Source organism: Meleagris gallopavo, chromosome 1 (genome assembly GCF_000146605.3).
Source record: "Meleagris gallopavo isolate NT-WF06-2002-E0010 breed Aviagen turkey brand Nicholas breeding stock chromosome 1, Turkey_5.1, whole genome shotgun sequence".
Taxonomy (NCBI): Eukaryota; Metazoa; Chordata; class Aves; order Galliformes; family Phasianidae; genus Meleagris; species Meleagris gallopavo.
Window position 1 is genome coordinate 74,148,762 of NC_015011.2, and position 21,830 is coordinate 74,170,591.

General features: G+C 37.3%; 1 protein-coding gene across 7 annotated transcripts in view; it reads left to right on the forward strand.

The window, feature by feature from the left end:
• Positions 1–20,942, forward strand: part of TULP3 (TUB like protein 3) — a 39,058-nt gene extending 18,116 nt beyond the window's left edge. For 3 of the 7 annotated variants that reach the window (XM_031555584.1, XM_010717222.3, XM_010717229.3), the window contains exons 2-11: positions 2,718–2,769; positions 7,732–7,894; positions 10,452–10,625; positions 12,646–12,779; positions 14,675–14,866; positions 15,361–15,473; positions 15,856–15,970; positions 17,177–17,275; positions 18,568–18,739; positions 19,226–20,942. In XM_031555584.1, the coding sequence (XP_031411444.1) occupies positions 2,737–2,769; positions 7,732–7,894; positions 10,452–10,625; positions 12,646–12,779; positions 14,675–14,866; positions 15,361–15,473; positions 15,856–15,970; positions 17,177–17,275; positions 18,568–18,739; positions 19,226–19,359 (1,329 nt within the window). In that variant the 5' untranslated portion in view covers positions 2,718–2,736 and the 3' untranslated portion in view covers positions 19,360–20,942. Of the gene's footprint in view, positions 1–2,717; positions 2,770–2,808; positions 3,263–4,108; positions 4,302–7,731; positions 7,895–10,451; positions 10,626–12,645; positions 12,780–14,674; positions 14,867–15,360; positions 15,474–15,855; positions 15,971–17,176; positions 17,276–18,567; positions 18,740–19,225 lie in introns of those variants that run through there. The other 4 variants (XM_010717237.3, XM_010717241.3, XM_019617701.2 and 1 more) reach the window with 4 other exon arrangements.
• Positions 20,943–21,830: the final 888 nt, after the last annotated feature.

Consider the following 21,830-nt stretch of genomic DNA (forward strand, 5'->3'; position numbering starts at 1 on the left):
CCTGTTTAATATCTTTATTGATGATTTGGTCAAGGGGTGCACCCTCAGTAAGGCTCCAGATGACACCATGCTGGGAGGATGTGTTGGTCTGCTTGAGTGTAGGAAGGTTCTACAGAGGGATCTGGATAGGCTATATCGATAGACTGATGCCAGTTGTATGAACTTTAACAAGATCAAGTGCCAAGTCCTGCACTTTGATCACAGTAACCCCATGCATCGCTACAGGTTTGGGGCACAGTGACTGGAAAGCTGCATGGAAGAAAATTATCTGGGGGTGTTAGTTGAAAGCCAGTTGAGCATGAGCTAGCAGTGTGCCCAGATGGCCAAGAAGGCCAGTGGTGTCCCATCTTCTGTGAGAGTTAGCATAGCCACCGAGACTAGGGAAGACTAGGGGACTGGGACATCCCCTTGTACTTTGCACTGGTAAGGCTGCACCTTGAGTACTGTGTACAGTTTTGTGCCCCACACTACGAGATGGAGCTGGAGTATGTCCAAAGAAAGATAGAAGCTCATGAAGGGTCTGGAAGGGAACTGTAATTGTTTTGGAGAAGAGGAGGTTCAGGGGAAACCTTATTTCTCTCTACTACCTGAAAGGAGGTTGTAGCAAGATGGGAGTTGATCTCTTCTCCCAGGTAACTAGGACTAGAGGAAATCACAGAATCACAGAATTGCAGGGGCTGGAAGGGACCTCTAGAGATCATTGAGTCCAACCCCCCTGCAAAACAGGCCCCCTGCAGCAGGCTGCATAGGTAGGCAGGTCTTGAATGTCTCCAGAGGAGAATCCACAACCTCCCTGGGCAGCCTGTTCCAGTGCTCTGTCATCCTTACTGTGAAGAAGTTCCTTTGTATATTGGTGTGCAGCTTCCTATGTTCCAGTTTATGGTCATTTCCCCTTGTCCTGTCCCTATAGACCACTGAGAAAAGCCTGACCGTGCCTCTTTGACTCCCACAGTTAAGATATTTATACACAATAACCAGATCCCCTCTGTGTCTTCTTTTCTCAAGGCTGAACAGACCCAGTTCGCTCAGCCTTTCCTCATAGGAGAAATGCTCCAGGCTCTTTATCATCTTTGTGGCCCTCTGCTGGACTCTCTCCAGGAGATCCTTGTCTTTTTTGTACCGGGGAGCCCAGAACTAGATGCAGTACTCAGGTGATGTCCTCAAGTTGCACCACGGGAGGTTTGTGTTTGATATTAGGAAGAAAACTATTTCAGTGGCCAAATGTTGATTGGAACAGACTGTCCAGTGAAGTGGTGGGATAACCATCCCTTGGAGGTGTTCAGGAAACATATAGTTGCAGCACTGAAGGACACGGTTTATTGGGCATGGTGTTGACGGGTTGACTGTTGGACTTGATCTTAGAGGTGTTGCAAAGATAGATTTGGATTAAATTTACTATTCTCTTTGCATTAGCTAACAAAATTCATTATTAATCTGTTCATGATTTGTAGCAAATGCTTTTTGATAGCACAGGTATCTCAGTTTATTATTATTATTCTTAATTCTTTTCTTCTGCATGATATTCCTATTTCTCTGAGTTGGGGCATCCGTTTAGCTATGAAAATGACAAAACATATGCATGTATTTCAGCCTTGAGATTTTTTTGTTTGTTTGTTTTTGCATTTTATTTTTGTTTTGATATAATTCTGGAATGTTTAACTTGAAAAGTACCCAGTATTTCCTCAACAGAGTTCAATTTTTTAATTTAGTGGCAAGTAGGAATAGAAGTTAACTTCATGGCTTGTGTTTTGTGGAAACCTCACTCTACCTTTCTCCTTGTGTCCTTTTTCAGTTTTCCTTTTTGGGGTTACATTCAGCACCATCTGCCAGCTTGTGACTTCTCATCATTGGTCATTTTGGCACCTAGACCAGAGAGTGAATTTCCTTTTTAAATTGAAATTTTGGATAGTCCTGCATGCCATCAATAAAATACATAAGATTTGTCCATTTCCTGTATTAAATAACTTCTTCCTTCAGTATTGTTCTTTCACTACAAGAGGGGTCTTTATCAAAGCTATGTAGGAAGAAAGTGCACAGCTGTGATAGGCAGAGTGTATGTGTTCATGTCAATTAATTAACTTTCTCGTTTTTAGAGTTGACAGCTCTAAATTGCAGTTTTTGTAATAATTCATTCTCATCTAAAAGGAAAGAGAAGACTATATGGATCACATCTTAGAACCAAAAAACGGAGTTATTATGAAAATTAGCTATAAAACAAATAGGAAAATAATTATTTCTTATACCTGCAGGAATTGAATAGTTGTATATACTCACAGATATTTAGAGTAGTTCTGGTAGAAGGAGAAAATAGTGTAACGTTGACCCACGATGAAACCTAAAATTGTGAGTTAATTTGGAGTTGGTATTGTATGAAGGGAGACTGATGAATTGCTTTAAACTTCATTAAGTCTTCATATGTAAATTGTCTGAAAGCCCAATTCAGTAGTGGCTTGTGATCTGTCCATGAGTAATGAAAGTTTTTTAGCTTACAAAATATTTTCAGAGCAGTTTAATTCAGTGACTGAATCCTGTTTGTGACAGAAAATGAGGTATGTTTCTTTTATAATGCCTTATAACTTGATCTTCCTATGGGATAGAAATCATGCTTTACAGTTGTTTTGAAGTCTTGACAGCTATGTTGTAGTCTGTGGTTGTCATATTTTCTTATGATGCAAACTAATTTCTAGTAATAATTATTTGTTTCTTGCCTTTTCCAGCATCTTTGAGGATGAAGGAATGAAACTACGACAGCTGAAACTAGAGAATCAGGTAAGTGGTTGTGCATAAGCTGGCAAAAATAAAATGTAAGGAAAACAAACATTAGCCATCTTATTTTAGAAAGGGAAGTTAAAGTCTTTGTTTTCTCTTTTTCTCCCTTCTTCTTCCTTCCCGCTTTTTCTCTTGATCACCTGGCCTGTTGTCATTTACTTTGTAATTTGTTCCTCAGAACTACATAAGGTATACAGCAACCATGAGTCTAGGCCACATTGTTCAGTTTCAGTTGTGATATGCAAGGCTGCAGATGAAGTCACAGTGTCATAGAAGCTTGAGAACTGGGTGTGAAGTGATTAAAAATGGTCTGAAGAATAAAAGCAGAACTGATTGCTAACATTTTTCATTAAAGTTCTGCCTGACTTCTCTTAGATAGCTTGTATGGCTTGTAGGTTTGACTTCTTTTATGCGTTTATTTTTTGCATGTCTTACTCATTTCATTGGGATTGAATCACCGCAAGGCAGGAATGAATAGTGATGTTGGAAGACTGTAAGTAATTAGCATTTTGAGTCTCAAAGTAAAAGGTTCCCTGAGCAACCAAAAGATGTTTAATACTATTTTTGAAAAAGATATCCAGTTTCTTTCTACTTACTGTTATTTTTGTCTCCTGCAAAACAAACAAAAAATGAAAACAGAACAACACATTTGCAGCCAAGCATTTATCTAATATTAGATTTTGTCTCTTTTTTTAAAGTCAGCTGGGTACTGTTTGCTGGATGCTTAGATCACTTGCTCATCAAATCAATAAAGTATCCGTCCTCTGAAAATTCAAGTGCTTACCTAAAACTTAGAAGTTGTGAGATTATTATAATTATCTATCTGTCCATTTCACATGGAACAGAATTCACTGTATTATGTTATAGATTAAATTCATCAAGGTAGAACATAAAGTTGTGTTGAAATTACAGTTTTTAGAAATTCTGTCTCATCTGAGGATCTTTAAGTCAAGACATAATATTTTTCAGGGAACTGATACATTAGTTAATAGCCCTCTTTCTCAAAACTTGTTATTTCTAGTTTGAGTTTATATAGCTTTGAATCCAGGCAGATTCATTATTGACTTGACCTCCGTGTATATATGGACACTTACCTAACACACTTAAGAACTGGGGAGTTAAAAATATCCTTGGCTGTATTTGTAAAAGCTACCTGTAAACTTTCCAATAACGCATGTTGTAAAAAGAAAACAGTAAGATAATGAAAAGCTTTAGCTTGAGAAAAAGGTCTTGGAAGTAATTTGTGAAGGAGAACATAGTGCTAAATGCCATTTAATAACAAGTTCCCATGAGAAGGATAATCTGACTACTTGTTGATGAACCTTGATGTCCATTTCAGGACTGTTGGCTTGGGTTATGAGCCAGTAGCAACAAGTGGCTCTTTTTGCTAGGCACTGTGGTCAATGTATGCCAGTTTGAGATATTGTCATGGAGATGCATCACTGTTCCAACAAAACAAAGCTGCTGGGCTGGATGGAATTCAAAGAGTCACAGAATTCCTTTGGAGCAACTGCCAGTTAAGCAACTGAGAGGTAAATTCATAGAGTTCATATACTTCTACAATTTGATTCAGGGTTCAGAGTTTTCTGTGGTAGTGGCTTTTTTGTTTGTTTGTTTCTTTTTTGTTTGTTTTTCCTTTTTTTTTTTTAATTTGATTGAGATTGCAAACATCAACAGAACTGACAACTAGAAACTTTCATTAAAATATATTTTAACACCCCAGTTCCACTGTAGCTTGGTTATACTTGGTAAGAAATGCTAACAGTCTCTTATTTAGGATTGTATATTTAAGTTTGAATGTTAACTTTGAAAGTCTGCTTTTATCTTTTACACCACTTGTACCATGCTTTCTGAAGCACTAAAGGTCAATAGCAGGTCACAGTTAGACATAATGGACTCATTACTGTTTGTAGCAGATACATGCTTAAGCAATTTCTCTTAAACAGTTAGAGGAACTGAGATAAGAATTGCAGAATGTTTTTGTGAGATACAGCTGGATTGTGTTTAGCATCTTTGACCACATGGAGAATCTAGAATAAACCTTTGATGTTTCATGGGCATGTGTCTCTTATCCATCTTTATGATGGATTTTGAACCCTATCATTTAAGTGTTGTTTATAATGATGCTTGACGTCAAGATCTATCTGTGCGTTGTATCTGTCTGCCCCAAAGTTTTTGTCTAGTATACTTCGTTTTCCTTGAGAAGAGAGTGGATGACTTCTCAGACAGTGCTTATTTCTTTAGCAGTAGAATGTGCTTCCCTGTATCTTTTGAGGTATCTGTAGCTCAACCTGTACTGCTGCTACCTCTCTGTGGATGGTAAAAGCTGAAGGCTCTTTCTGACTGCATTTAATATGATATTAGTCTTGACACTTAGGTTTTGTTAATGCCATCATCACTAGCATTTATCCCTGCTGTCTTATTGTGAACTAAGGAGGAGCTGGAAGAATAGAGCTTATGCCTCAGAAATCCATTCCTTGTAGCCTACTAAGGTAGATCACGTCAAGTAATAAATAGTAAATTGCACCTTCAAGAGAAGTGGTTGAAGCCTTGTTGTGTATCATCTTCCTGTTCATCGCAGTAGTAGGAAGAATACCAGACTACTTTGCTATGGTATATGCATCTGATGCATTTGGCTTCTTAGACAGCTTATTGGAAACTCACTAGAACCAGAGTTAATGGTTTGTGATCATTTAAGCATTTCTTTATTTTTAGTTATGCTTTTCTGTGCTGTACTTAGTACGTGGAGTTTGCAAAATCCTGGTGCCTGTTATTTATTTAATGAGTTGAATGTTCCTGTGTCGTGTGATTTTTTGTAATTATACATGAAATTTTACTATGACACAGGGCTGGAGAAAAAAATTGGTTAGTAGACGGAAGCATGTTTTTTAAACTTGACCTTAGTGGAATGAGTCTAAAGACGCACAGCACTGAAGGTAAGACTGCTTTGCAACCTTGTGTAAAGAGAAAGAGCTGCTACCAACCATCCCATCCATTAGCTTGTAAATTTTCTTCATCTCAATAAGCAAAGTTTTAGAGAGAAACCTGTTTAAATCACTATCAAGGTTCATCACTTTGATTATCTTGAAGTTCTTGTGAAAATGTTTGTCACATCTACCAGCAATAAAGTGTATGTTCCAATATGCTTTAAAAAAAATCTAATCTTGTAGAATAATCAGTAAAGTAATTTTAAAATCATTATGTGCTATACTGACTCCATATTCAACTTCCAGTTCTAACAGTAGCTATGTACTTTTTTACTGTTTTTAGGATGTGTTTATTTTTCATCTGTCCGTTTACTAAAAAATATAACTGAGGATTTTCTAAGAATTTCAATTTACCTTACCTTTCTCTAGACTGATCTGATAATCTCTATGCAATTCTTTGTATTTTTAGGATGATCCTTGCAAATAATTCTGCAGTAGGTAATACTACCTGTGTTGCAGTCTAGTCTTCAAAGTGTAATCATGTGGGTTTTTGCTTATTTAAGTATTTTGGAGAAAAGTACCTGAAAAGCATAAAGAATAAAGAAAAGGCCAAGAACTGAATTGTGCTAGAACTTTTCAAGGAGAGGTTGCCTGTGAAACTGTTGCAAGCAGAGATAAAAAGCCTAACAGGAAAGGAAAAATCCCATGAGATAGAAGAATCCTAACAGGAGAGAAAAGAATTTGAAAATCGTTTGTATCTCAAGTGAATTGAGTTATTGGTACTGATGGATCCTTGGAGACTGAGAAGAATTTGGTGAAGCAAGTTTATTTTTGTCCTCAGGAGGAAGTTTCAGGGTTTTTTTTTCAGGTACCAAAGAAGCTGTCATGGGTAATCTGCATCTGTGGGAAGTGGTCTGCAAATCTTCATCATGCATCATCTTAATTTTTAAGATTTAAGCATGGCTGCCTTTAAAATGATGCAGTGTCTGTATTTGCTTTAAGTTTGGAAGTTCTTTCTGTTTACATTTAGTAGGAAATCATGAACATCAAGTGTGTCTGTATGATGGAAAAATAATATTTTGTTTTTAACACTAACACTGGAATTTCTTTCAATCCTGAATTAAATACAAATATTTTGTAAAGTTGATCAGTTTTTGTGTTACTAAATCAGTCTTATTTTAATGACTGATTTTTATTTGTTTCTTTTATTCCTCCGTCTTATCTCTTAACATTAGTTTCTGGGAGCTGTCTCTTCTGAGTTGTATCCTCTTGTGAGATTGTGGCCTTTGTCACAAAGACCATGTCCTTTGCAAATCTTGAACTGCTTTTACTGTTATATAAAGTAAAAATGTTATAAATGTTGTGGCAGCAGTGACAGAGTGAGCCCCAATGAAAGATGATTAGAAATGGTATGCTAATACAATGAAAGACTTAACTGCCATGTAATCAACAGGAAGGGAACTTTTATTCTGACACCTATGTTGGTGATAGTTCTTTTGATATAAATTTAGTTTAACTGTACAAACCAATGAGGAAAAGAATATACATTCTCTTCATGCTTGGGAAGTTGTCCTAGGAGACAAAATGTTGAGTAATTTAATTGTAACTACATTGGAAGGAGTGGAGAGTCCTTGTGAGCTGGTTGGTTTGCTCTGTCAGCTTCAGTATAATGAATGGAGTAATAAAGTTTGCAGTACATGCTACATTTATAACATATACTTTATAAAATGTTCCACAGTTGATTCTAAGTGACTACTGAATTTGGCTGTTTATATTAAGGTTTACTGCAATTTTGTCTGGAGAAGAGGAGTTAAAATTATCTGTTGATGGTCTCAGGATTGGTCTCCCATCAGTGGAGAACCAAAAGCAGCGTATCTCTCCAGACACTGCAACATCTCTGCCTACGATTTCTGTGAGTGATAACAGGAGCACTTTATTTAGGTTGATTGGAAATCCTCATCAGCGGCTGAGGTGCTGGCTCTCTGGCAGATGTGGTTACTTACCCTTATTTCATGCTTTTTCTTTTATTTCACAGAGAGCTCTTCTAGAGAAAAAGCAGAAGAAGAAACGTCTTGATCCCCTGATGGTGCAGCCAAATCCTGAGGCAAAGCTGCACAGGTCAAAGCCCAAAGGATGTGAGGAACAGACTCCTTTAGTAGAAACTCCTACCACTTTCCACAATATTGTTGTGTTACATGGTAAGTAACTGATTGTAACAGCGTTCTGCCAGCATGCCACTGCATGCATTTTATGTCATAGATGGTCACCTGTATTGCTGTGACAGTGGTCAAGCCATAAACTAGACGGATCACAAACCTTCTTATGTACACCAATAGAACTGCAGTATAAAATGACAGAGAAATATTGAAGTGTATAAAAAAGTAAAAATTCTCACCTTCAATTTTGTGACAGCTGAGAATCTTCATCTGCTTTAGAGTAATCTCTCCCTTTTGTTAGGGTAAAAAGAACTGTAGAAATGGGTTACGAACTTTTGCATTGGTAGGGAGTTGCAAATCCCTAAGAGTCAGAGCGTTTTCTGAAGCAGTAGGATAAAAAAAAAGGATAGTCCCATTTGATAGCCTTTACTGTTCTTCATGGTATCATGGTATGCTCTATTTCAAAATTGAATATGACTAAATCATAAATAATCAAAACAAAGGGCTTGTGAATACCAGATTAGATTCTGGCTGTTTTTATCTTCTTCTTTTTTTTCTTTTTTTTTTTTTTTTTGCTATGGCCTTCTGGGAGACAACAGAAACATGACAAGCAAGTTATAGGGATCCAGAAAGGAACAAACATGATGTGATCAGGGAGCCAAACCCTCCCGTGGTCTGGAGACATTACAGAAAAATAGCAGCAATTTTGTTGAGAGTGAAAAGAAATGCATTAGTGAGAGCTTTAAAGACTTGCATGTCATAGGATGGAAAAAAGAGTAACGATTAAACTCCTACATTGTAGCAGAAATGTCAGGAAGTAGTTTATGAGAGCTAAGATCCTGTCAGCCTATCAAGAAAGTAATAGCAAATAGACTTTGAGATGCATACTAATACAGAATGTTGTAGTGCCACTGTTAGGTTAATAGGAACTTAATTTGTAGAGTAAAATTTGGAATAAACAAACAAACCAGAGTTATCTAGTTGGAAAACTTGGCTCTGGGCAGCCTGGTGGATGGCGACCCTGCATATAGCAGGGGGGTTGAAACTAGATAATCATTATGGTCCTTTTCAACCTAGGCCATTCTATGATTCCGTTCTATGATTCCATGTGTGTTTGGAGCTATGATGTCCCCTGAGATCCTTTCTTTTAAATGTTTGGTGTTTTTTTGTTATCTAGATGTCTTTCACAATCTTAGGAGGAAAGTGTTGATGTGGATGATAGCATTTATGTATTTAAAATTAAATGGGGGAAATCTGGTAAAAGAAAACTTGAAGAGAGTAAAAAATATAGTTAGGTAGTTAGGAAACTTCATTATTACCAAAACTACAGGAAAGAAAAGAGAAAACTAACTATTCCACTAGCTTCCACAGTTCTGAAGCTTCTTTAATCATGTCAGAAGTCTGACTAGATAAAGCAATGCAGTTTTAAGATGAAAAGTAGTGGAAAGGTAACACTGTGCACTACACAAACATGTTTATAATATGTAGGTTACCTGAAAGTAATACCTCCTATTTATTTCCATGTAAGCTACAACAGATAGGAAGAACACCATAACACTATTTGATAGAGCAAATTCTGAGCTACAAAACATTAATTTTCAGCATACTCACTCCCATTAGCTGTGCATTTTGATCTCCAGTGAGCAAGAGCCTGCATTCAGTACTTGTAAAAATAAAAAATAAAATGAACATTTGCACCAGAGGAGGTAATCTACTATTGCTGTCACCACTGCTGAAATGCACCACGCATCGCCTCCCTGTGCTAACATCCACTGTTCAGTCTATAAACAGTCAGGAAATGTTGATGAATGTCAATGGGTATGATTTTTTCCACACAGAGAAATTCAATTCCACCTTTGCTTTTCACACGCAGTTCTGTGTCAGATGCCATTTTGTCAGGCTGTCACACAGCAACATATGCCACGATAATGGAATATTAATGGGAAGGTTCATTCTCTACTGCCATACCACCAGTGTTTGTCTTTGATGTCATTTGCCAATGTAATAAAATAGGAGGCTGCACTTTCAGAGCAGCTCTTTTATTATGCCAGACCATGACATCAAGAGATCTTGCCCAATTACAAAATGCAGTGCATGCTGTTTACGTGTTTAAACCTGGAAATCTCATTTCTACTGAAACTAAGGCAGGCATGAATTTACTATTTGTTTGGCCAATGCCTTTGGATATTCTTAACAAGTTGCTTTGTGATGTTTACTATAGAACACTCATTTAACATCATTTCTTGTAAACAAAGAGTTTGAAGGTTGGAGCAGGAGAAAAAAAATAGTTGCCCATAAATAAAGTTACACATAACAACTTGCATGGCAAATATCACACATCTTAATTGCTCTAGCCATTGGAAAAAAATAAAAGCAATCGCCATATTTATAAAAGGGGAAACTGATATATGTAGCGTTGGAAGTAACAAGAGATCTGTATCACAGTAAGGCCTAGCTTGACAAAAGTTGAATTCAACAAGAATATGTAATACTTTAAAGGCGTGCTTAAGTAAGAAAGGATGAAAAGAACAACCATTCTGGGATATATCTTCAACTGTAAAAATGAAACTTTTACAGTTTGTTTCATTTTGGCTTGCAGGCATTCGTGGACCAGTTTCTTTGAAATCAGAAGTAGAAGATTTAGGAACCAAACTTCAAACTTTCTCTGTTGGATCTTCCATAACAGCAGAAAATGCAGATGAGGAAAACAATGGACACACTCTAACAGAAACATTAGGCAATGCAGATCTGCAAGAAATCTTACAAAAACGAGGTAAGTGTTGATAATGGGCAGATGTGTTTTTTTAGGATTCCTTTGCTTGTAATCTTTTTTTTTTTCTGTAGCATTAAAAATAAATAGAAAATTAAGAAATATCGAAACAAGTGTTTGTAGGGCTTTCATGGAGAACTAGTAGATTGTACAGAATGCACAAATGCAGATTTGCAGTTTCTTCTTCTGTTATTAAGCGGATACAAATGTATAATTACTTGGCCTTTTCAAATAAGTTAGTGACACAACTCTGCGTTTCACGTTTTGTTAAAATTCAGGGCATTTTAATTCCAGATACTATATATCTGGATATGATACTTGAATATTTTTACAAAAATAGAACCCTCTTAAACCACTAATGCTATGATTTAACTGTTGATAGTCTAATAAGAGAGATGTTCTTCTTGAGTCAAAGGCTGTATCCCACAGAGTACTTTCCCATGGGAGTGTCCATCTCTGTTGCTGAGTGACTTATGTGGCTGTTAGTACTATAGGAAGGCATTTTGTTGAACGTAGCCTAAACAAAATAGTTTGTAGCGCTTAGTACAGTAAGCAGCTTGTTTTATTAGAAGAGCATGCATCCCAGAATTTTTCCAGTATTCTTCATAAATACTGCTATGTATAGGAATAGTTCTGTTCATTTGTCACGTCCAACAGCTGTTTACGTACGAATAGCAACATCACAGAAGATTTAGGGAAAGAAGCAGGAGAGAATATCCAGAAACTTCAGCAGAAATTAGTGAAGGTAAAACATAAACTGTGAATGATGAAATTGACTGGAGTATTAGGGTTAACACCTTTCCTCTTTAAAGCATGCTTTGAGAAGTTTACAGACAGATTGTTAAGATGATTTTCTGTTTTATCTGAGATAAAGAATACCCAGCAGTGCCCCCTATATTAGAACATTGTTGTAAAATTGATTCACAGAAAATAATTTGGCTATAGCAGACTAAGCCTATTAATTTTCTATAGTGCATTATGTACTTTTCCATTCTACAGCAAAATTAAAGAATGGAATCACAGAACCAAACAACGTAACTTCATGTAGAGAGGAAACACCAAACAATGATACATATGGATATTTTATTTATCCACATCACCTCTATACAGCTGTGATTAAGATTAAATATACCCTGGGACAATCAAATCAGTAGTAGTATTTGAGACTTGATGAGTTATTGCTGCTGATGTACTGATGATATAAAACAGGAGAAGCTCTAACTAACAAATTGTCCATTTCAATAACACTAAGAGGAAATGATGAGGAATGTAAACTACAGGGTAGGTTTTACCTACCAATACAGAGTTGGATTGCCTTTTTTGTTTTTGAACTACGGAGAAATTGTTGTTTTTTTGCATATAAAAATAAGCAAAATTTAATTTATGATATAGTATATTGCTTGGTAAAATACGTATTAATGAAAGCTTTATCAGCCACAAGTTGACAGCTGTAAAATGTTTCTACTGCTATCAGTATTATATACTGTATGGGGCTGCTGAATCATGGCCTGAACCTCTGATTAATCACCTGAGGTGAGCAATGAGTCAGCCATGGGAGCACAGGTGAATTGCCTTCACCTGTGCTGCAGGAAGAGGTGGAGCCTGGCTGCACCTCTCCTAGACCCATTTAAGAGCTGACTGCCAGTGGGGAAGGATCTCTTCTGGAGATCTACTCTACTGGAGTTTCCTTTGTGAGCTCAGGTTATGGATGAGTGTATCTATCATTTCTGTTTCTTGCTTTGGTGTAATAATGTCATAGCCAAGTTCTCTGTTATACCTTAAAATCTCTATATTTGTTAATTGTATGCTGCTATACCAATACCATAACATCGGTATATTCATTAATTGTACATATACGTAATATAATCAGAATTACAATGCTTAGAAAGTAATATAGCAAAGAAAAAAAATCAGCAATTTGAAAAAAAAAAAAGTTACATAAAGGTTATATATGAATTAGTGATGCCATAGACTCATGATACTTTCTTTTAGAGGTTATCTGCTTGACTCTGTGTTCTGACAGGAATTTCAAGTAGTTTAAATTTTGATGAGGAAGAAACAGAAGAAGAGGAAGATGTAAGTAAGAGACCAGCATCTCAGTCACCACATCCTGAATCTGAGAGGCCTAGTTCTGCAACCACTGAGAAATCCTTTGCAGTAGGTGTTTTGAAATGAGTTTCTGATGAGAACTGGGCATGTTATTGATTTTACTACTAACCCCTTCAGCAGTGTGTTAAAATGCTGTATTTGCAGTTATTTTTAGTCCTTGAAGTCAGAGGACAATATTGTCAGATAATCTAACAGAAGAACATCTAATTAATAGAAAAACCTTGTAGTCATCAAAGGATCAATGATGGGTGAAGAAACATATGACCCAAGTAACCTAATCCATGAACAGGGAAACGCTCTGAATCAGCTGCTCCTGTGATGCTCAAAGAAGAAAGATTAGATCATTGTCTCCAGTTCAAAATCTGCAAGATAATTCAGAGAAGCTTTGAAATGCCATACAAACTAAGAGGGATTGCTACCTCTATTAGAGGTTGCATGGGACGGGATGCAAGGGGGAACAGAATTTTGGGATGGAGTGGGGAAAACTCTGGGATTGTATAAAGCTTACTGTGAGGTGCTAGAGAGAGGGACACAAGGGAAGAGGATCAAGTTGAGTCACGAGACAGCAAGCATAAGAAAACAAGGAGTAAATAGAGAGGATAAAAGGCCCCAGAGATCCTGGATCCTGGAAGTCCATGCTAATATTCAGGTGACCCAACTGAGTGTATTTGTGAGGAGGCTGTGTGTGTACTGTGCTACATTAGCCAGTGAGTAGTACAAGAGATCTAGTTGCTAATAAATCAAAAAACTGAGGTGTGGTTGACAGCTGCTGGAGATGACTTGACAATTCCTCATGAGGAATTGTATGTGTACTCACTCAGATTTTATACTGTAGGGATAAACAAGCAAACTCATTCATTGCCAAGATGAAGGAGGGATACTCCAAATTTTGCAGTCTACAGGGTTTCACAGAATCACAGAGCATTTTGAGCTGTAAGGGACCCATAGGGATCACAGATTCCAACTTCTGGCTCCCCACAGAACCACCCAAAATTCAAACCCTGTGTCTGATTGTCCAAGCAGTCATTGGACAATACTGAATTCTAGCAGCTTGGCACCTTGACCACTACCCTCGGAAGCCTGTTCCATGATCAAGGACCCTCTCAGAGAAGAACCAAACCAAACACCCAACTTGACCCTTACCTAATGCAGCTCTGTGCCACTGCCTTGGATTCCACAAATGAAAGTTTGGGAGGTGCTGGCCCGTGTTTTCCTCTTCTCTTAAGGGAAGGACTGAGAAGCACCCAACTCAGGGCAGTGGGCACTGGGCTCCCTCCCTCCTATCCGAGGGCCCAGGACTCTGAGTTGAGTGAGCCTTCCTCGCTGCCCTGCCTAGCAGCATGTTGACATCTGTCCCAGCCCGATGTCATGGCTGTGCTCTTAGCGCTGGCACCAGGCCATGCCAGACTAGCTTCCTCTAAAAATTGAGTTTAATATCTGATATGAGATTTCTGCTAGTATTCCAGTTCCTTTGGTTACCATAACATGCATCCTAACTGTATGTATCTCCAGCACTACCATCCTACTCCATTTCTGCTGCTTTTTTGAACCAATGTAAGCTTAGTGATCTTTTCAGCCAGAGAACACCAGTCTGTCTTACTGCAGCATCCATCCAGCATATCATGCTGCCTTATTTGCCACAGGGTTTGAAGTTCTAGAAGCAGAGAAGCATTTTGTTTAGAATGTTTGCAGTGTCTCAACCTGTTTTCCCATTCCTAGTAATTCACTCTGGTTAACAGGTTTATTTTCTCTTCTTCCCTGGGAGAGCTAGAGTAAAAAAGTTTTTATCCACTTTCTTCAGAGAAACACAGATGTTTTATCATTCAACTTTCTTTTCTCAAATATGTTCTTGGGACATCTGTTTCAACAGATTTCCTTTTTGTGGGGAACACTGAAGTCTCTGGTCTGATGTTGGTTTTCTAATATGATGGTTCTTCCTATAGGAAATAGGTGCTTCCTGTAGTCCATCCCCTCAGGTGGTTCTGGGAGAAGTAGAGAACTTGGAGGAATTTGCATTGCGCCCTGCGCCCCGTGGTATTACAGTCAAGTGTCGAGTCACTAGAGATAAGAAGGGAATGGATCGGGGCCTCTTCCCTGCTTATTACATGCATCTGGAAAAGGATAACAACAGAAAGGTATTGAAAGCAGTGTACAGTGTCTTGGCTGTTGTATTCCTAGACATAACATTTTAGTGTAATGAAGAACACTGCATAAATCAGTAAGAAACCAGAAGCAGAGGAGAGACATGTGGAGGAGGGAAACTTATACCTGGCCAAGACACTAAGGAAGGTGGCCGCAAGTTTAGAAGCCAAAATACAAAAAAAGATTAAATTAAAAAGTTATAAAATGTCAGAGTTAAAGAAAAGCAGGGAGACTGAGCTGTTCCAGATGAAAAGAGAGAGAAACGGGAAAAGACAATTGCCTTTAATCTAAACTGCTAAATAATTTAATTGGAAGAACAGGATTTCAGGTTGTGTACTTGTGGGAGAGGTCAAAATTAGCAAAACAGTAATAACAGTTCAGAACAAAAATGGGAGTTGATATGGGAAATGGAGAGGTAGCAGTCTAGATAGCAGTGCCTCTGCGTTCTTCCAAAACTCCAGTCTTGATAAAAGTTTTGTATTTCCAGATGTTTCTTCTTGCAGGTAGAAAACGAAAAAAGAGCAAAACGTCCAATTATGTCATATCAGTTGACCCAACTGATTTATCCCGGGAAGGGGAGAGTTTCATTGGAAAACTCAGGTGAGAACAGTAGATAAAAACTACAGAAATTTACATCTGCAGTGGGATAGATGGAATTTACATATTTGTTTAGTTGGAGTTATGGATAGCAATCTACTCTCTATTCAGAGAGAATCAATTTGTCACTTCTAGCTTACTGTATTCAAATAGGTTACCTTTATTCAGTTACCATTCCAAGTGATGATTTGGAGAAGGAGTTCTGGCTCAGTGCTTTTTAGGACAGGTTACGTACCCAGTTTTACAAGGGGCTCTTTACTGAAACTCCTTACTGAGATGACTGGAGAAGCCTAACTTTTGTCATGCACACATGCTTTTGGAAGATAATAAAAATTTCTACTGATGCCTCTTTCTTTCTGTATGTCTTTCTATAACCTGACATTAGGTCAAACCTCATGGGAACTAAATTTACAGTCTATGACCATGGAGTTAGCCCAATCAAGGCACAAGGTCAAGTGGAAAAGGCTCATACACGACAAGAACTCGCAGCTATTTATTATGTAAGTAGTGCCTCTTCCCTTTTGCCCCCTTCTAGTTTTTAGGCTGATTACTAAGGAGACAGGGCTCACAAAATGATGCTGCCTGCAGCCTGCTCCGTTAAACTTTAGAACAGATTTCCACCAGATAAGATAAAGGTCAGAAACCTCAAATATAATTTCTTATGAGTTTGATTATTTTTTCATTAATGTCAGAGGGAGACAGACTCAAATTAATGTTCTTATGAGCTTGTTACTTGACCAAAAATTGTTATACTGCAATCCTGAGGAAAATCTGAGATACTTCACAAAATCCATGTCAGTCAAGTAGAAGTTTTTGTCTTTTATCATGGGTAAAGTAGCAGAAATTTAACGGTTCATTAGCCTGAAGCCTACTTCAATTTTTTTTTTGCTATTGATCTTAGTGGCACTTAGGGGGAAAAAATTGATAATTCCAGTACTAAACTGTTCAGAGAAATATCAGCAGATCTTTCCTTTGTATACAGTACCTAACTGTACAGAGCAAGGTTTTAAAATGAGTATAGCAGATATATGAAAAGCTGACTTTATGTATCAGTACTTTTCATGTACATGAAGTTTATGAAGTTCATATATGAATAAAATCAGTGCTCTTGTTTTCAATTATGTTCCTAGATCTTTTAAGATGAAATAAGAGATTGCAACTCTGAAGACCTTTATTCTTCATCTGTTAAAATGCACTAGCACATCAGGAGAAGTTGTATCACTTCAGTGATTTTAAAAAATTGTCTTAGAAAAGTGCTGACATGGGTACAGATCACTTCAGACCAGTGGATTTTGGTTGACATTATTAAATAAGTGGTTTAAGAATACCAAGAAAGACTTCTTTCCTTTGCTTTCTGTACTAACTCTACATGGAGCAGAATCATGCAGTACTCTGGAAAAATCTATTTGTTTTAAGATTGAGGCTTGAATGGATGATGACTACATTGCCTTCTAGTTCTATTCTTAATCATTTATAAAATAATAAAAATGAGAGAAAATAGTATGTCTACTTGTAGATACAAGTAACAGAACCTAAAGAAAAATGCCAGTCATTCTTCAGGAACATTCTTGTGATATCCAGCTAGCACAGTTATAGCCAGCAAATCTCTGAAAATAACGTAAGTGTGAATTCAAGTTCAGCTTTGCTGTCTTTCATTCTATGTGATGGAGTATATCCATTCCTGAAAATAGTGTCTTGTATTTCAGGAAACCAATGTGTTAGGATTCAAAGGTCCCAGAAGAATGTCTGTGATCATTCCAGGAATGAATATGAATCATAAGCGAATTCCAGTCCAGCCACAAAATGTGAGTTACGGAGTTAAAACTTTCTCATGGAAGTGTGGGTGTTACTGACAATCATTCTCAATAGAGAGTGGTTGGTCATGGCCGTGGCTGTTACTGGGTCTAATGGGCAGCAACAGTGTTACTCAAAGGTGATGAATTTATTCTTTTACGTCACTTGTAAGTTTCTGAGTTCTGTTTGTATTCTTGTCTTTTAGGCAGCCTAAATGTTACTTACTTAGCTATTGCAAATGGCTACTCTGTCTTGTTGCTGTTGTGTGTACAACCCCTTTCCATCAAAGGCCCTTATTGTATTTTTATCACCGTTTATACCTACTGCGTTGTTAGCAGGCAAGCATAGTGACTGTGGCCAAGGCTGAAACATAAAGCTGTTCCAAAGTTTATAATGATAGAATCGTTTGAGTTTCAAGAGACACTTAAAGGTCGTCTAGTCCAAGTCCCTGATAAGCTTTACTTCAAGGAAAATAATGGATTTTTAGAATAACCTATTTTTTTTGTGTGCAATACTAAAGCACTTCAGTTGGAAAATATTGCTTTCTGATCACCTCCTTCCTGTTAAATGACTTAAACTTCTTGGATTCTTTTTCTTGTGAATTTTAGCTTATATTATTTCAAATTATGTTTTTTGTTGCATAGCTTCTAAAATAAAATCATATGTCTTGTCTCACTATGGTTTCCAGTTCCTTGTAAGTAATTCTTTCTCAGTCTTACTGTACTATCTTGTCTCCTTTTTGCATCTTTTAATTTTTATTTCTCTGTATGTTTTTCATATTGTGCACCTTTTATTAGACAATGTAGGGTGACACTTAACCTACTTACATCATACTTACATCTCCTTCAGCCTTTGGACTTTACACTGAAACACCACAAGGCATATGCAGTTAACACTATGTAGTTGATTTTGCATTACTTTGTTTTGAAGTTTAGAATATTGAAAATAGAAGCTTACAAATAAACAGGATCACAGAAACCATATGAATCTCAAAAAGGAGGTTCCTGCTAGCAGGATGGCAGTCATCTGTGATGTGTGAATTGCTGTCTCTTCTGTCCATGTGCATTGTCTCACTTTTTTCTTGTTTGGGTAGAGATATGGTAATAGTTTATAGAGTAGAAAGGAGTGCTTGGAAAGTATTTTCTTGTTACTTGCAGGATACCTTCAGAAGGACTGAGTTTAAGAGCCATTATTTCATTTAGTAGGAAATGACACTGAAGTCACAGAATGCACATATGAGAGCAGCAGTGCTCAAAAGCAGAGTCATTCAGAATCTGATAAAATGTTTCTTTCTTCTAAATAGGAAAATGAGAGTCTTCTGTCAAAATGGCAAACTAAAGATTTAGAGAACCTCATTGAGTTGCACAACAAGGCTCCAGTCTGGAATGATGACACTCAGTCCTATGTTTTGAATTTCCATGGGAGAGTCACTCAGGCCTCAGTGAAGAACTTCCAGATTGTCCATGACAATGACCGTAAGAGTCAGGTGGAGAGGGGGGGGGGTCATTTAAACAGGAAAAACAGTATATTTCACGAGGTTTTGGAGGAATAGAACACCCTTCCTGGAGAAGGGAAACTGGGTGAAGGAAGTTAGCTCAGAATTACTGGGGACTTCTGTCAAGAAAACTATAAAAGACTTGACTTTTTTGGGGGTGATGCAGAGAGACTGGTCTCAATAGCAGTGTGAAAAGGAGAGAGAGGAACTGCAAGCCTCTTGCAGGGAAAAGAAAGAGTTAATGTGACACCTTCAATGCAGTGAGAGAGTGGCTTGAACCTTGGTTCTTAGAAGGAAGGTATCTCTAGAATGCCACAGTCACTACAGACAACAGATTTTAAAGCCCATTTGGTGAGAAAGGATGGATACGCCAACTGTATATATTTGGGACTGACAGACTTTTAAACTTTCTGTTTATTTTCTCTGCTTACCCCTAAAAATTGCTGGTCTCTCTTTTTCTCCCCAGCTGACTACATTGTGATGCAGTTCGGTCGTGTAGCAGAAGACGTTTTCACTCTGGACTATAACTATCCTCTCTGTGCTCTTCAGGCTTTTGCTATTGGACTCTCCAGCTTTGACAGTAAATTGGCCTGTGAATGAGAAACAGCGGACTTGAGACATGGAACTCACTCCCATCTCTGTATCTTGTTAGAATTCCAGGTGAAATAATGAAAAGCATGTTAGGGGTGGAAGGATACTGGAAGACAAACTTTTGTAAGCTTATTGGAAAGTAGATAGGAGTCCTGAGAGCATTTTGGTATTTAACAATAGACCATCTTAGGAGACTATCTCAAGACTGAATGATCTCTGGAGACTTTGTGGAAGAACAAGGAACACAGGTGATGTTTTTGTTGTCAGAATAGATTTTGCTTTCAGAATCTTTGCATCAGTTGCTGCTTGAAGAGGCAAGGAATTTGTTTCACTATTTGAAACCCATTGCAGCTAGGATTAGAAAAATAATGGTTTAGTATTCATGTACCTTGAATCTTCAGCAGTGCCCCTGGAGATGATGCTACTGATATTACTTTGAGTTTCTGGTCATATTAATTAAGAAAAAAGAGTAGTTATGGCATATATTCTGTCTTGCCCTATGCAGCATTTTGCAGCCTGCTAAGAGCAGTGAAAGAGAAAAGGGCTCAGGTTAAGCCTATGTGCAACTGCAGGTAGTGGTCAATGAACACAGAACTGGACTGAGACCCTGCTCTAATAAAACATGTTTCTCTTACTTTGCAGAATGAATCTCTGTTTAACCTGATAGTCCATTTCCCTTTCATTGTCCTAACTGCTCCATGTCCCTTGATATACTTTTTAACAAATGAAGAATTGCTCCTTTTTAATTTGGCAAAATTATATCCATTGGTGTATCTCTTATTTTTAACTATGTGAAATATAAGACTGAATAGACAATGGAACATGACTTTGGCTGAAAGTAGTATTGTACTGCTCCTGAAAAGCAGTGTTTTGACTGAACATCTGAATCTAGACCTTATGATGATCAGAAATACCTTTAATTCGTCCTTTATTTGTAAAATTTTCTACACTTTTTTAGGAAGGAGCAAGATGTAACTGATTTCATTTTTTTTTTTTTTTGTTCAATGTGAGATTATCACAAATTAGGACACTTTGTAGTAGGTTTCATGTAAATAATTTGAATCTGCCTGTAAGAGTAAGATACCTCAAGAGGAGATTACTGATGTTTTCAAAGGTATCAGTTAAGTTTAAAAAAGTATCATGGGGCTGTATAATGTTTCTTTCCCGTGTTCCCATTTAAATGCTGGATTGTACAATTTGGAGACTGTAAGTTACAGCATGGGACATTTCTTGATTCATACAGCTTTGATTTATCAGTGAATTGCTACACGCTGATGTGCGAGCCTCATAGTGCACACATCTGCTGTGGACTAAAGCAGAACAGCTAATAGCTTGCCACTTCCATGGCTACTATGCATATCCACAATGACTCTGGAAAACTGTATCTTCCATTAAGACATGAAACAGCGTTCTTTAGTTTTACATGTTGCTATTATCAGCAGATGAGCTCTATTTCATGCTCCTAAGAAGCAGACTTACTGTTTTTTGGTCTCCAGAATCTTTGCTGTAGCAGGTATCACTTGATCTTTCAAAATAGAACAGAAAATAACTTCATAGGATTCAATTTGCCCAGGGAAAAAAAAAAAAAAACACAAACAAATAACAGTAATCATTTGCAAACTTTGTATTTAGTTATAAATCAAGAACTGTTGCTGGGAGGACCAACTCTACAAAATGCTGGAAGCCCAATCTTAAAAACCAATTCTGTATTAGCTGGAGAGCCATTGTATTCAGAGAGATCTCATCAGCACATCAGTCAGTGAAGAGAACTGATATCATGAATATCCTTGGTGCCTTCATGTACTTCCAGATCTTGTCCCTGGCCTGATGAGCAGGCAGTGTTCTCAAGTTGTGCTCTGCTGAGTTCTTTGGTGGTTCTGCCTTACTTTTACTCATCCGGAAATACTAAGAAGTCTGATAGTAATCTGATTATTTTTTTCTGATTAGGACAATGTGAAAGAAACAGCACTGTGTTTGTGACTTGAAGGTCTTGAAGGTTGAATGCTGATTTCCAATTCAAGATGATTTTACTCTGTTCTCAAAAACATGAGAGCATTGCTTGACAGTTACGCTAATTAGCAGTGGATCTTCAAGCTATTTGTTGATATCAGATCATTTTCACTGGGCCAAAGTCTCAGTCTTGGTCAACTTATGTGGACAGATTAACTGTGTAAGTGCTCTTTTATCAGATACTGTTTTACATTAACTGTATTTATAATTTTTATATCTCAATGCAAATAAATAATTTACATGTTGGAAAACTCAATTCTAAATGAGTTTTTTTTTCTGCTATGATTTTGTCACTTCTGGTTGTTACTTGTTCCTCCTGTACTAGTTACTTCCTGTCTGCTCATATCTTCTTTCTTTCATACACCTTTTCCTTTGTTATTCTCAATTCTGTTCTTTTGTGACACTTTCTTAGAAGCCTAGGAATAAATGTAAGGTTATTCCCTAATGCCCTTAATGTCTTTTTTTTTTTT